This window comes from Chelonia mydas, chromosome 1, assembly GCF_015237465.2.
Source record: "Chelonia mydas isolate rCheMyd1 chromosome 1, rCheMyd1.pri.v2, whole genome shotgun sequence".
NCBI classification, from domain to species: domain Eukaryota; kingdom Metazoa; phylum Chordata; order Testudines; family Cheloniidae; genus Chelonia; species Chelonia mydas.
Window position 1 is genome coordinate 265,144,800 of NC_057849.1, and position 16,197 is coordinate 265,160,996.

The 16,197-nt window shown below is 42.1% G+C and overlaps 1 protein-coding gene across 4 annotated transcripts in view; it reads right to left on the bottom strand.

The window, feature by feature from the left end:
• CFAP54 (cilia and flagella associated protein 54) overlaps window positions 1-16,197 on the bottom strand; it is a 211,857-nt gene that overhangs the window by 110,337 nt on the left and 85,323 nt on the right. For 3 of the 4 annotated variants that reach the window (XM_043545723.1, XM_043545720.1, XM_043545718.1), the window contains exons 28-32: window positions 15,671-15,817; window positions 10,222-10,321; window positions 5,646-5,681; window positions 3,287-3,376; window positions 2,069-2,195 (exon numbers count right to left, since the gene is read on the bottom strand). In XM_043545723.1, coding sequence (XP_043401658.1) covers window positions 2,069-2,195; window positions 3,287-3,376; window positions 5,646-5,681; window positions 10,222-10,321; window positions 15,671-15,817 — 500 coding nt within the window. The remainder of the gene's footprint in view (window positions 1-2,068; window positions 2,196-3,286; window positions 3,377-5,645; window positions 5,682-10,221; window positions 10,322-15,670; window positions 15,818-16,197) is intronic. The other variant, XM_037884774.2, reaches the window with a different exon arrangement.

The window sequence follows — 16,197 nt, forward strand, 5'->3', positions numbered from 1 at the left end:
TTTTCAGGAAGATCACCGATGGATTGTAGTTTCCTCAGGAAGTCAGTGGTATCTCGAAGATAGCTGGGAGTGCTGGTAGCATAGGGCCTGAGGAGGGAGTCTACATAGCCAGACAAAAACTCATACAGATACAGACAGACATCATCTTCCTTTCCAAATGCAAACAGACGGACATCATACCAAAAGGACTGAAGGTAAAAAAATCCATTACAATCTACATACCACACAGACTATGCTGACAGCTTGTGCCACACGCTCTCAAAGGAACTGCAGAACCACCTGATCAACATCCTCTACACCAAACAGGGAAAGATTAAGAATGAGCGCTCAAAACTGGATACTCTCATAAAAAAACAACCTTCCACACAAACTTCCTCGTGGCTGGACTTTACTAGAACTAGACAAGCCATTTACAACACACACTTTACTTCTCTACAAAAGAAAAAGGACACTAAACTATCTAAACTACTACATGCCACAAGAGGCCACAGCAATGGTTCCCTCAACCCACCCAGCAATATTGTTAATCTATCCAACTATACTCTTAGCCCAGCAGAAGAATCTGTCCTATCTCGGCGCCTCTCCTTCTGTCCCTCCACCCCCACGAACATGATACAGTTCTGTGGTGACCTAGAATCCTATTTTCGACGTCTCCAACTCAAGGAATATTTCCAACACACCTCTGAACAACATACTAATCCACAGAGACCGTCCTACCAACACTACAAAAAGAAGGATTCTAGGTGGACTCCTCCTGAAGGTCGAAACAACAGACTGGACTTCTACATAGAGTGCTTCCGCCGACGTGCATAGGCTGAAATTGTGGAAAAGCAGCATCACTTGCCCCATAACCTCAGCCGTGCAGAACACAATGCCATCCACAGCCTCAGAAACAACTCTGACATCATAATCAAAAAGGCTGATAAAGGAGGTGCTGTCGTCATCGTGAACAGGTCGGAATATGAACAAGAGGCTGCTCGGCAGCTCTCCAACACCACTTTCTACAAGCCATTACCCTCTGATCCCACTGAGGGTTACCAAAAGAAACTATAGCATTTGCTCAAGAAACTCCCTGAAAAAGCACAAGAACAAATCCGCACAGACACACCCCTGGAACCCTGACCTGGGGTATTCTATCTGCTACCCAAGATCCATAAACCTGGAAATCCTAAAAGTCGCAATATTACAACAAAAAGACTTCAAAAACAGACTCCAACGAGAGACTGCTGAATTGGAATTAATTTGCAAACTGGATACAATTAACTTAGGCTTGAATAGAGACTGGGAGTGGATGAGTCATTACACAAAGTAAAACTATTTCCACACGTTTATTTCCCCCCCCCCCCCCCACTCCACTGTTCCTCAAACGTTCTTGTTAACTGCTGGAAATGGCCCACCTTGATTACCACTACAAAAGGTTTTCTTTCCCCGCCCCCCCCAGCCCGCCCCCCGCTCTCCTGCTGGTAATAGCTCATCTTAAGTGATCACTCTCCTTACAGTGTGTATGGTAACACCCATTTTTTCATGTTCTGTGTGTATATAAATCTCCTCACTGTATTTTCCACTGAATGCATCCGATGAAGTGAGCTGTAGCTCACGAAAGCTTATGCTCAAATAAATTGGTTAGTCTCTAAGGTGCCACAAGTACTGCTTATTTTTTTGCGAATACAGACTAACACGGCTGCTACTCTGAAACCTGTCATTATGCAAGGCACTGCATTTAGCCGTATGGAGTGGAAATCTATCAACTTCATGAAAAAACTGTCCTCCTGCTGTCACTGCCACACACCCAATGGCCATATTGCTGAGTAGAGTCTGTAAAAGAGACAGGCTTGGGCAGCTATTCATGACAGAAATGGGCTTTACACAGACCTTAGCAACGGAGAAATATCCCCTCACAATAGGGTATACTCTCTGAGGCTGTATAGCTCTTGAGGTCCATGGAACTTTAGCAGGCCAGTAGCCATGGAAGCAGTATTACCTTGGATGGAGCCCTTATACTTTGTTGTATCTGGAATTCTGAAGACAGAAACCAAAATTATATGTTACTACTGTAATTTAAAGTTACCTTCTTAAGAAATCTTTCACACTGCCTGTCCATTCCAGTATTCGTTGAAATTTCTCTTCATTCAGTGCTTTGTGCAAAACTTGAACAAAGAACTCAAGGAAACGAGGTTTCTTCCTGAATTTCATTACTATGTTAAAAATAAAATAATATGGAATTATCATATGCTTTCTTGTATTAATATTCTAATTGTTTTCTGAATTCTGCTTTATATTACTACTTTTTATTAGATGATTTCTCAAGGCATATTTATATTATGTTGCTCATAGAAAAGGCAAACAATGTGCTAATATTAAAAGCAGAAAGTTCAATGTATACAGGATATAATCCATAAAATATTTTACTATCCAGTAGACACTAATAGTAGCAGAACCTCCCAAATTTGCACAAGTGACTACAAGACCCATTATAAATTACTGAATTTTGTGAATTAGAGAGCAAGTGAAGAATAAAAAGCGAGGACAAAATATCACAAATGCATTTCGTTCATTTAGGTTCCAATCCTGCAATGAAAACCATGTTAGTAAAGGTAAAAAACAGTTCTTGCCGCAGGATATAAGTCTTATTTTGCCAATTCTAGATTTGTTTTAATTATTTCTAGTTTACACTCTGTGCTATCTGGCCAGGCCCCTCTCCTCTTTGTTACCAATAAATTAAAAATACCTTTAGTCCCAATTTAGTCAGTGTTAAGATTATGGTGAATTATGTTCATTTTACAGTTTTGCCCCCATTGATATTTTGGATTCTATTGTGTTAATCGTAAGAGGAGGCACAGCCCAGATTTCATATACCTCATATTTTGCATTGAAAACATGAGCAAATTTGAACTTCAAATTTTAAACTCCTCTTCATTAAAAAGGAGTTTCCAGTTACAGAAAAGGCATTGCTCTTTATAGAAAAATTAACAAAACATTCTATTTTCAAAATAGGCCCATTTTCAAGTTAATCAGCTAATGTGAAAAAACATCAAATTTTCAGTAAAGTCATAATTTGTTGCAAATATTTCATGCACATATAAATGCATCTCCATAAGGAACATTAATAACTATATTGCTTTCAAATGATAAAAGGATAAAAATGGAAAAAATGTTTTCAAGTTGTAAAGTGCTTATTACAAACAATGAAGAATAAAAATAACTTCTTAATTATACCCATTACTTTATCAGTATTGGATTTTAAAGAAAAGAAACGGACAACAAAAGCAAAATCCAATTTTCCTACCTTCCCTGTAGGCATTGTTTGCTGTCCAACATGAAATTATAGGGTAGAGAAAAAAAGGATCTTCTTGTCCTGTAATCTCGGGTCCAGTACCTAGATTGATGACCAAGTTAAATAAATCCATAGGACAACTAATAACACAAAAATGGTATGATTTTTTCTTGAACTGCAGTTGAAGACCAGAAAACACCATCCTTTAGCCCATACTGTATGCTATAAAGATTTCTCACTACTATCACTACTTTTAAAATACTTGTTCTTCTAACCTTTTCAGGAAAAGAGAGGGAAGTTATCTACAAACAGATGAGACTAAATGTTTTGAAGGCAATGTCTTTCAATGATCAACACTGGTCACATTTCCTGAATATGGGACTTACCTTATAGTAGTGCATAAAGGCAAACAACTGTAACTCTTTTATATATAAGTGTGACGGGGTGAACGCACCCTGCACTGGACGGGGAAGGGTTAACTCCTCACTGTGGGCAGAGTTCATGTCCCTACTGGGCATGCTCCAGGTGTAGCACCAATATAAGAAGGAGCAGTGCATCTCAGTCTGGGCTGACCACTGGAGAGGAAGGATGTTTCTTGCTGGCTCCTGCACAGGAACAACTGGAGCCCTGGACCGCGGAAGCCAGAGGTGCCGAGACCAAGCAGACGCCCAGCTACCTGGGGACGCCCCAGGGAGATCTGAGCTACAGGGAGTTGCACAGGCCAAGGAACCCGGAGATGCACAGACCACCACCACCACCACCACAAGTATCATGGTAGGATGTAGCCCGGGGGGACTAGCCATTGTCCCCAAGATAGTCAGCATGTTGTGGATGGATCCCTGCTGATGCAGCGGTGGACACACTTGCCACTGACAGAGCCCTGGGCTCGGATGTGGTGGAGCAGGGAAGGCCCGGGTCCCCTAGCCTGGCTGCCACCCACCCCAACTGGCCAGTGGGCCACACAGCCCTGCCTGGAGGCAAACCCAGGGTATCTCTATTGACTTTAGTTGCTAGGCCTCACTGCCCTACAAACCCAGGGTATCACTATTAACTCTGGCTGCAAGGCCTCACTGCCCTGTGAGCCTGGAATAGTAGTTCTAGTGACACTGGCCACTAGGCCTCGCTGCCCTGTGAACCAGGGTAATTCTATGGACTCCGGCTCTTAAGCCTTGTTGCCCTGAAGAGAAGGGCTACCTCACTCAATCAGCATGAGGCGCTACTACCCTGTGGATCAGGGTGATTATATAGACTTTGGCCACAAGGCCATATAGCCTTACGGATCAGGGTAACTCTGTTGACTTTGACCCCTAGGACTCACTGTCCAGAGGCAGAGGGCAACTCCAAGGATGGGATGAACTCACCCTGCGCTTGATGGGATCCCCCCACTCATCACAATAAGATTTTAGACAAAAGCAACACCAGACCTCAGGCAAGACTGATCAGGGTTGAGAGTATGGGCTGAGGAGTTTGTGGATTCAAGAATCAGGGGTTAAGACTTTGTGTTTGCAGTCTGTCTCTGTGTGTTAGAGCAGAAAGTCCACAGAAAGCTGGAGAAGCAGCTGTGAGCAGGGCACTGAAGGGAAGCAGATAGACAGAGCTTCTTGGAGAGGCACCCTGAGGGATTTTTGAGAAAAGAAACTGCCTGCTGTTTTTTCCACTGAGTTCAGAAAAGCAGGATTATACATCAAAGAATATACCTGGCTTGTATCATCAATTTTTCCTTCTAATGGAACAGGGGCTAACATCTCAGGCCAAATGAGCAACAATACCTATTTTAGGTATAGCCACCATTGCAATACCTCTGAGCACCTCACAATCTTCAATGTATTTATCTTAATACTTTTGTGAGGCAGAGCAGTGCTATTATTCCCACTTTATAAATGATGAACCGAGGCACAAAGAGACTAAGTGACTTGATCAAGGTCACACAGGAAGTCTGTGGCAGACCAAAGAACTGAACATGGGTCTCCCAAGTCTCAGGCCAGTGCTCCACCACTAGACTATCCTTCCTCTCCCATATACATTATCTATGTTAATGATTATGCTATGCAATTTGCTGTTATAATAGCATGATTCAGGTAAAGACTTTACTTTTCCAAGCTATTTATTTTACTCTCAGCTGATTTAAGATGCCCAAGTCTATAAATTCAAAGTTATATTTCAGGTTTTTTTTACATATTGCACTAATGAAGATTTTTGCTTTTCTTTTTTAAAACTTTACCTGTATTTTCCATACACAAATACAAGCAGATAGCTATATAGCAAGACCAAGTGCAATTTTTCAGACATATCTTGCCAATACCTATAGACTATTTTCTGTCTTACTGAAGTACACATATTTGACAGTAGTCTACAAGAATATATTATGTACCTAAACCCAAAAAGGATCTACAAGACAACGCCTTTCCTAGAAATAAAAAGGGTAAAAATTAAATGAAACAGAGATAGGAATGTGGGGAAAGAACTGGCATAAGACTTAGATGCCATAATTACTATGGCATGTATGTCTTTCATACATGATCAGAGATTGTATCTTTTCTAGTTGTTCCTGTTAGTTCAAGTTAGTTTCTTGCTTAGTGCTGGGATAGCTAGCTCTTTAAGCCAGCTGAGGAGGAAGCAGCATCTATTTTCATCATCTGGAAAAGATCCTTTTAGACACTAGAAAAAAGAGGATGCAACAATTTCTTGATGTTGATTACAAGCACTAACTCTTCTAATACAATCAACAGACACAATCTGAACGAATGTGGAGAGTTAATACCCAGCACTGATGGAAGTGCTTTAAATATACTGCTTCAGTAATACACTATGCACTTTTAGAAAGTGGCATAGGAAAAACTGGCTCTCTGTCTCCACTTCCCTTTGGTGTGTTTGACAAGATCAGCTGTGAATAAGCATTTTGGGGTCCAACAGTGTCTGCTTAAAATTTTAATTTGAGAAAATCTTCAAGAGAGGGAGAGCCTGAATTATCCTTTTTGTTGTGGCAGATGGTTTCCCAAGTTTCTAGTGAAACAGGCACATTCAGTTCTTGCCCCAATTTCCCTCTTAGATCGTCATCAGGGGGATGCTTCACAGTGTAGATCCACTTACAAGAGTTTCCCTCAAAGTGGTTTTTGTTACCATATTTGTTAATAATGTGCTCTAGCATAGAGCACATTGTGCTAGATGACCTAACTGTATTCATTTGGATAGCTGTTAGCAGGGCATCTAACATTAGTTATAAATGCAGTCAACGAGAGGCTTGTCTATTGCTTTGTATTATGTCTTTTATTCTGAATATCCTTTTTCCTAACCAAAGATTTGTAAATGTTCCTTTATCTTGAACTTTTCTGCTTTAGATTTTGTTTATTCATTTAAATGTTGCAGATACACCTGCATTACCAAGCACCACACTTTAGAAGCACTTTGGCTATCAAGTACTGCACATCAAATTGTTGATCAAAATGCAGTCTTCTTTAACATGGTACAGTATTTTATTAAAGAGCTATTTAATTTGAATTTAACTTGCATACTTCAGTAAGGCCCCAATCCTACAACTTGTTCTGCATGAGACCATGCGTCCATCTCTGTGGAAAAAGTGGCGGGATCAGGACCTAGCTGAGCTACATATTTAATTGGATTGCTGTGCTTTCTCTTTCCATTTGTTAGAGATATTTTCATTGCCAACATGCAAGGAAGTATAAGAAGGTCAGATTTGTAATTAATATGGAACCATCAGTAATGACTCCAGAGTTAGAGTTTTAATCAGGATTTCCATTTCAGGTCCTATTCTCAGCCTCATCTAACCCTCACCTAAACTTGGCACACAAACAAATTTATAACCTAAATATTTTCATTTTTAATGCAGGCTGCACCATTTGTTTAATTGAACAAGCCATTACGGAATTAAAAAGGCAGTGAAATGTAAACAAGTTTGTAATTGTTCAAAAAAGAGCAACTTTCTGGGGTGAACATTTCCCTCACCCCTGGTATTTTCAACCATTGCTACCACGGTTTGCAACAACAAACTTCAAAGCAGACAAGGCATCAGTGGCAACCAATGATTTCAGCCACCATGTTGACTAGTCGTGCTCAGAGCATGTATAGACAATATGGTGGACAAAATGTTGCCAGTTAGTGACACTTTATCTACAAGAACTCCCTTTTTGGCTATTGACAATGGAGCTGCAATTGTGTTAGGCTTGTACAGACAACGTCACATATAAGCAGCTGCACCTGGGGTAGCAGAGGATGTACTTGAAAGCAAGACGCTGTTGCTGCTGCAGCAACCCAAAGATGACTAGGAATGGCACAGAAAGGAGCAGCTATGCTCCTACAAGACCTGAGGCGGCCTTGATGGGAGGATAATTCTCCTGAGGAGTACAGCAGGCCTGTCACAGGGAAATCAGCCAGGGCACAGAACTCCCTGCTTTTCCAGCTCGTGTTTGGACAGCAACTTGTAGCTCATCTCTACCTTCTCCTGGAGAGCAGCTGAAAGAGTGGTGAATAAAAATGTATTCTGTGTATTTCTCCCACTCAAGCCTCTAAAAGTAGGGGAAGAAGTGAAGAAGAGAGATTCTGGAAATGAACAGAGGAAGAGACTGACACTTTTTCTAATCACTAAATTCACCTTTTAAAACAAAAGAATTAATAAGGACAGAAAATGATTGAGATGAAGAAACAAATCTTCAAATAAGGCTGAGATATGTACTCTATTCAAGGAATGTGAAAGAGAATGAGCGCACAGCACCTTTAAGCAGGGTGAGTGGGTATTTACCTGGCTGGCCAAATGAAGGGAACAGTGCTTTGAGGAGAGAAGAGGAAAACTGCTGCAAAAAGGGTCAGCATGGTCGCTGATTCATCCCATGGGAATGAAGGGTTTAAAAGGGGCAGCTCTGCATCTGAAGCCTCCCCTTTACACAGAGCAGGCTGAGGGACATCACAGTTCACATTCTGAGGAATCTAAGTGCCCTTGCTCAAAGCAGCTTTCTTAATAGCAATTTTGGTGCTTTTGGGATCAGTGAACTAATGCCTGGGTTCTGTAGGTGCACTGGGGGGCTGGGAGAGGGAGAGCGGGGCTTGGAGTTGTGTGATGTACACTGTCAGGGACAAGCAGGTATATTAAACTTGCGATGGTCAACTGATCAAGGAGGCTTGGGAGCATCTGTTATCTTACAGAAAAGCTGTAAGCTTGGTTCTGCCCAGCAGCGGTGCAGCTGAGTATGGGGGCATAGGCAATTCTGGCAATCGGGCATTGGCATTCAGAAACATAGGATACATGTGTGCAACCTTGGGTGGTGAGTCAACATTAACATGTTGAGATTTCATTCCAGATGTTGGAAGACTGGCCCTGGAGGCGGTGGTGTGGCTCTGTGGGCACAGGATTGGGCGGGGGTGTTTAAGCACATAGGTGTACGTTCTAGTGGCCTGGGAACCAGGGTTCAGTGACAGGGCGAGCCTGCATTGGCATGGAAGGAGAAGCATTTATTGGGCCAGCTGATGCCACTGCTGTGCGCCACAGCAGTCACTGACATGATATGGCACACCTTGGAAAAACTATTTGGGAATGCGTAAAGGGGTTCAATTACTGCCCAGAACAAGAAGGGACTTGTTGTCGAACATGCATTAACAAAGGGTCTGGCGGGGAGCCATGGGGCGCCACCTTGTGGACAAGACATGACAAATGCTAACGGGAGGGGGGGAATTCCTTGGTCATAAAAAGCTCACCAATTTGGACATCCTGGGGGCACCAAATTATTGAGGGAGGATGGGGTTCCCCTGTAAAGCTTTGGAGCCCATTTGTTTTGGCTGGGGCAGTGAGAGATGTCTGGGAACCCAGGTGGGCTTGGGTTGGGGGGAGGCAGCCAAGCTAATTGCTGGCACCTCCTTGTGGCAGATGTTCAGTGCAGGTACTCCATAGGAAAGGTATACAGTGACTGGATAAATGGCTTGGAGAAGGACTTAAAAAGAGGGTTCGTTAAAAGGAACAAATGGGGGGCGGTTGGGAACTCTTATGATTGATACAGTAGGGAGCCATTACCTCCCCCCCACACACACATTTTTATAGCCCACCATAACCCTGTTACGAGGGGGGCGGATGGTAAGGTCCAGGCAATGGATTTGCTGGAGGAACCTGGATGGAAAAGGAAGGGGAGCTGGAAGAAGTCCCCCTGGTATTACAGAATAAACATGGGGTTACCTGCACTGTACACTTTTATCTGCCAGGAAGTACCACACATCTAATAATACACTTGCAGCCTGATTAAACTCAGGTCAGATGTCTCCTGTCCTCCTTTCGGCATAGCTGGACAAATAATCCTTCCTTATCTGATCCAGTATAAGGAGCAGCTAAACATTTCAGTTATGAATTATGTATGTACTTGTATGGCTCTACTGTGCTAGGTAGTATACAAATGAAAAAGACAATGACCAAAGAGTCACATGTGACTAGTAATTAGTGACTGTAGTTCACTAATAGACTCTGAAAGACTAGACTTTTAAAATTTAGTATTTTTATGGATTGGGTCAATTATATTTACTAAAATTTACTGCTGCAGGAACTTTAAATTCAGAATGGCCGTAAGTCATTAGATTCTCAAACTAGATTGCTCTGAAAAAAAACATACAGGCAGTCTGAACAGCTTGAGGTAGAATATAGCGTAGAGCCCCAATGCAACTGATAGAGCTTTTAAGTAGTGTATTTGCTTGAATGCAGCAACCGTAGTTGTTAATGAGGAATGAGATATTGAAAGGAAGCAAAGACTTGGTGAAAACAATGCCGTATGTTACTACCAACCTAAATGAAGCAACAGAAATCATATATTTGGTTTGTTATATTGCATCCCTCATTTTCCCTCTTAAAAAGAGCCAAAGAACGCACAAGCACTTATTTGGCAAAACCATTCTTGAATGCAAAACCATGAGAAACAGTAGAGAGAAGGTAAAAAATACTTTGCTAAAACATCTACCTGGTCTTGTCAATTTGAGGAGGTTTGATTCCAGAGCTGCTAGGTTCTCAGCTGCTTTTTCAACTGCAGCTGCTTGTGACTTCCTTTTACTGTAAGGACTCTAAGAATATCAAGTTATAAATTATTAATACTTAGAATTTATGTAGCTGTAGACAGCAGGTCAATGGCAGAGCCAGGAATAAACCCCAAGTCTCTTAATTCCCTGTTTGGTGTCCTAATGTTTGTTTATGTTTTAATGTAATTTTTTCCAGTGACAACTTCAGATATGAAATAAACTTTATGTAAATTGTGATTTACAGATATCAACTTTCTGTATATTGAATTATTTGGGTATAATGAAACTAAACCAAAAGAGAAAGTTAAAATGACTTAGGATCTTGCCAGAACCGTAATTTTTTAAAACATATTTAGGGGGAAATATACTTAAAAATACTTGTCGTTTCCTGTCCCTTGCAAACCCTTAAAAGTCCAGGATGCTGATAACACGGCAGCTTGCACTATCTAAGCGTGCTGCAGAAAAAAATTCTGTAACAAAATATTACTGACCTGATGAAAGGGAGCTCTCTCATGGGCCTCTAATTTTCCGCATCTGCTGGGGACACACATCCTGCACCAATACTACCGTCCAAAGGCTAACATGTGAGTCATTTGCATGGGGAGATAACTTGTTTGTATTTGTGTGGCAACTTGGGTAAACAAGAGAATCTTCTGCCCATCTGTCAGTTCTGCTGGCGGTGGCAGGCTGCTTACAATGTGTCGGTTGCAGCATTGAGGTTGTTCCCTATAGTTTGTCAAGATGGGCTTTTGTCACTTCTGAGAAGTGTTTTTATAAGGCTGAGGGAGTGACCTTTGGAACCAACTGTGCCCGGTTTCTCTCGCTAGCTAACAGATCCACTTCAGAGCTCAGTTAGAAAGTAGTTGCTTTGAGTTGTATATTTCTTTCCTGTCTGAATGACATTCAGTCATCTCGGGAGTCACTTATTCCCTTTATTAAGGCACTGAAGCAGCTAATTGACATGTTCTGTGATTCTCACAGTGTCATGGTCAGAAGCTTGATTGACGTATTTCATTTGGGTGGGATAAGCTAACTGCTCCACTCCCAGTAAGGGAGTGTAGCGGGGTGGTCACCCACTGCTGCCCGGAGGGGCTTAAAACAGCCCAGGAGAGGACTGTGGCTGGGGGCAAGTAGCTCCCAGGCTGATTGGGGAAGTAGGCACAGCTGGGGCCACACCCCAAACAGACCACAGCTGGCCCTTATAAAAGGGCTGTGAGCCAGATGCTCAGACAGAGTCTTCTTTAGCTGTGGAGAGACTACCAGAGTAGATGCAGGGCTGGGAAAGGCCAGAGGAGCTGGAAAACTCCAGGCTGGAAGCCTGGCAGATCGCCTACCCTTGGGCTGCCCTGTTCCAACCCCAGTACTCTGTTTTAGGCTGAGGTAGCAAGTCCAAACCCCCCCTTGCCTGTGATGAGTGGCTTGTACACTGCAGTCCGCCCCAGTGAATGGGGGCTAGGTGGTGACTGGCAGTAGCCATCTACTGAGGTGAGGTGGGGATGGGGGGAGGGATAGCTCAGTGGTTTAGCATTGGCCTACTAAACCCAGGGTTGTGAGTTCAATCCTTGAGGGGGCCATTTAGGGATCTGGGGCAAATATTGGGGATTGGTCCTGCTTTGAGCAGGGGGCTAGAGTAGATGGCCTTCTGAAGTCCCTTCCAACCCTGATATTTGATGACCCAGAGACTGTGGGGGTACTGCCAAGGGGCAGGACCCAAGGGAAAGGGGCACTGGGGTCAAAGAGGGACATGGGGGGGGGCCAGCAACAGGCAAGACACCAGCTGACAGGCTGATGACCTGCAGGAGACTCTGCCGGGTGAGTCTCATATAGCTACAGGGAGAAATCTAATTATTAGTCAAATTATATCTCCCATGAAATGCCTTCTACTCCTCACTTGGTGAGGGGAGGCAGAGTATTAGGGAGGTCTGTGTTTACAGAGCATTGTGGAAGCTGTAGTCCTGCTAAGGAGCCCAGAGAGAAGAATGGACACCTAAGGCATTCACAAAGCACCCCAACAGCATATTTGAATAGAAATACTTCAGATTTTGGAGAAAATATTTTGGTTTTTGGACAGAAATCAAAAACTTTTAGGATTTTGGACATTTGATTTTTTTTGACAAAACTTAAGTTTTCTTCAGAAAGCCGACACATTTTGTATGCTTTGGCGGGGGTGGGGGAACTGCTGGGAGAAGGCAGCCAGAAACCGTCAGCAATAGCAGAGGTAAAAAAAGCTGAATCAGGGACCCGGTGACTCTGATGTCATCCTTGTCCAAATCGTTTGTACAACTTTCTTTCTGGACGTTCTTCCCCCTGTGCTGACTGGCTGTTTGCTCCTACTTCCTCCAACCTCTCCTTCAGGCTCTTCATTTCGGCTTGACTTCACCTGCCCTCCATAACCCTCATCCTTCCCCCTCCTTTTAATGTTCCATCTACTTTCCTTATCTGTCTTTTCAGCTAATTCCTTTCTCCTCTTCTCTTCCCTCCCCCCTGCCCAAATTAAACAGGCAAAAAAAAAAAAGAGAAAGTTGTGGAACTAACAAGACAGTTACCTGTATATTGTATCTATTCCCTCCAACCTTTTGACTATCTTCTCTATTTAGGTTGTAAGCTCTTCAGAGCTAGGACTGTTTGTACTGTGCCAAGCATAACAGGGTCCTGACCTTTGCTAGGATCCCCAGGCTCAACTGCAGTACTACTACTAACAGGATGTAGCTACAAATGAGGGAATATCCCTCAGATAGGAAGCACCAATTGCAGAGGCTAATTTGGGCTGACCTGACCATTTATGGTATCAACTGCTGTTATGCTCAGTAGGGGTTTTTTCAGTGGACAATAAGTATAAAAATCCAAAAGCCCTCTCTCCTTAGCTCTTAAATATCACAGTCCAAGGGTAGAGAGTTGTAGTCCACAGATTTGAGTCAGCACTTTTCATACCATCAGTGACTGACCTGGAGATGCTCTGTCATAATTTATGAATACTCTCTGTTGACATGCTTATTTGGTGGGGGGAGGTTTATAGGACTATAATGACTTAATACAACATGAAGCTGTCAGGAAGGGAAAGAATGGCTCTGGACAGGCCACCTTTCCACAAACAGTTGAAGGCTGTTAAAGGACAATGCCAGGACTATTAACTTGGAAGATTGGTTTGTATCAGGACAAAACAAGCCTTCAAACACAAGAGATCAAAAGACTTCTGGCAGATTTTAAAAGGAATGCTCTTTAACAAGGGGCAGCTGTGTGGGGGGAACCAGGCACAGACAAAAGCACCCACTGGAGTGTCTGAAGATGCTAGGTTTCAGAGTAGCAGCCGTGTTAGTTTGTATCGGCAAAAAGAACAGGAGTACTTGTGGGACCTTAGAGACTAACAAATTTATTAGAGCATAAGCTTTTGTGGGCTACAGCCCAATTCATCGGATGCATAGAATGGAACATATAGTAAGAAGATATAGATAGAGAGATCTATCTTATATATAGAGAAGGTGGAAGTTGCCATACAAACTGTAAGAGGCTGATTAGTTAAGATGAGCTATTATCAGCAGGAGAAATACTGAAGCAAATACTCTCCAGCAACCACACAACAAAAACACTAACCCAGGAACCCATCCTTGCAACAAAGCCCAATGCCAACTCTGTCCACATATTTATTCAAGTGACATCATCATAGGACCTAATCACATTAGCCACGCCATCAAGGGCTTGTTCACTGCACATCTACCAATGTGATATATGGCATCATGTGCCAGCAATGCCCCTCTGCCATGTACATTAGCCAAACCGGACAGTCTCTACGCAGAAGAATAAATGGACACAAATCTGACATCAGGAATCATAACAGTCAAAAACTGGTAAGAGAACACTTCAACTTCTCTGGCCACTCAGTAAAAGATTTAAGGGTGGCAATTTTGCAACAGAAAAGCTTCAAAAACAGACTCCAGCGAGAAACTGCTGAGCTTGAATTAATATACAAACTAGATACCATTAACTTGGGTTTGAATAGAGACTGGGAGTGGCTGGGTCATTACACACTGAATCTCTTTCCCCATGCTAAGTATCCTCACACTACCTTGTCAACTGTCTAAATGGGCCATCTTGATTATCACTAAAGTGTTTTTTTAATCCTGCTGATAATAGCTCATCTTAATTAATTAGCCTCTTACAGTTTGTATGGCAACTTCCACCTTCTCTGTATATAAGATAGAGATATATCTATATCTCTGTCTTCTTACTATATGTCCATTCTATGCATCCGATGAAGGGGGCTGAAGCCCATGAAGCGTATGCTCTAATAAATTTGTTTAGTCTCTAAGGTACCACAAGTATTCCTGTTCTTTTTGAAGATGCTAGACCTTCCTACACTACTATCAGAGGTAGTAAGCCTGCAGGTAAGAAAGAAGTCTGTAGACTGTTTTAAAATCCTTTTTTCTAAATCCTTTGTTCCTCCTGATAAATAGTACTTTAGATTAAAAAAATCTGTCTGGTCACTGTACATCCCTGCTCTCAGACTCGTGAAGGGAAGCAAAACAAGTACCTGAACTCGGTCAGTCCCATAGGGTAAGCACAATTGATACACCAGTTACTGTCGCCAAGGGCCCAGTGGGAAAGTGGAATTGCAGAATTCCCCACCCTGGAACAGACGAAGGCGCAAGGCCCAACACTTGAGGAGGTGCTCTCAGAGAGACCAAAAATGGGACATAGGTGCAGCTAGCCATGTAACTTTGACACCATCTTTTTCCTTCCTGAGAAGGGCTTTAAATCATCACCTTCAAGAGTGAGAGACAAAGGGAGGAACAATGGTATATTTTATGTCTCTTTGAGGAAAGCTGATAAGAGCCCACACCTCCAGAGGATCATCAACATTACTGATGATTGCAAGGTTCACTCGAGCCTGTGAAGTACTCCGACTGCATGATAACCTCAAGGGAGGGCATATCCAGAGCCAATCCCTGTGTTGTTCTCTTGCAGCCCCAGGCAGAAATGCACTCAAGTCTGAGAGGGATGAAGTGGTTTGTGGGGAAGGAAGGTGCCATCAACAGCACCTCTGAAGACGTGCAGCAGCAGCAATGAGAAAGCTAAGTTTTTCTCCAGTTCAGTAAACTTGGGATACTATTTTTTCAGCGTTTCTTTAGCTCAGCAGTTTCACCAGTTATTTATTTCTGTCATCAATAGTGTTTCTGAAGACAAGATATGAAGTGCAGTATTCAACTATGAAAATTGTTTGATTAAAATTAATTTCAACTTTCCATGGATGTAAGTGATCTTCTATGTGATCTCTGATATATTAAAGAATGTATGTCTTTAAATTTCTTACACTCTCCTATCAGCAATGTTTTGATGAGGTGCTAGTATGCAACATCCTACTTATAGAAAAGAAAGTGAAAATGAAAAAAAGATTACCTCATCTTCTGTTTCTGTGTCAGTTTGCATTTCTTCAATACTACTGAATTTAGACTGTCCCTGGGATGTTTGTGAGGAATCCAACAATTTTTTCCCATAGTTAATAATAATTAATGCTAGTTCATATTCTTTCCATGAACGCAGTACCTGTTAAACATCTATTAATTAATTTTTTTTCTTTTCACATAATAGGTAACATTTACATTTTTCCTTCGTTGTTTAACTGGGAAATATATGACTATTAGAGATATTAGCCAATGACTAAAACTCCACATTTAATAATGTACAGTGCAATAACATCAGTTTATTGATGAGGAATTGTAAACTTGAAGAATTTAGATTAGAATTTTCAAATCTTCCTGTCCAAGTTTCTAAATCTGTAGTTATGAATCTCAGTTTATACACCCTCTTTTGCATGTAGATTTTTTTTTTCAAAGCTGTAGTAGGCACATTGCTGCTTTGAAAATCTGATTTGATATGTACACACTAACCCTTTTGTTCCATTACCAGGTGTTATCTCTGGGGAA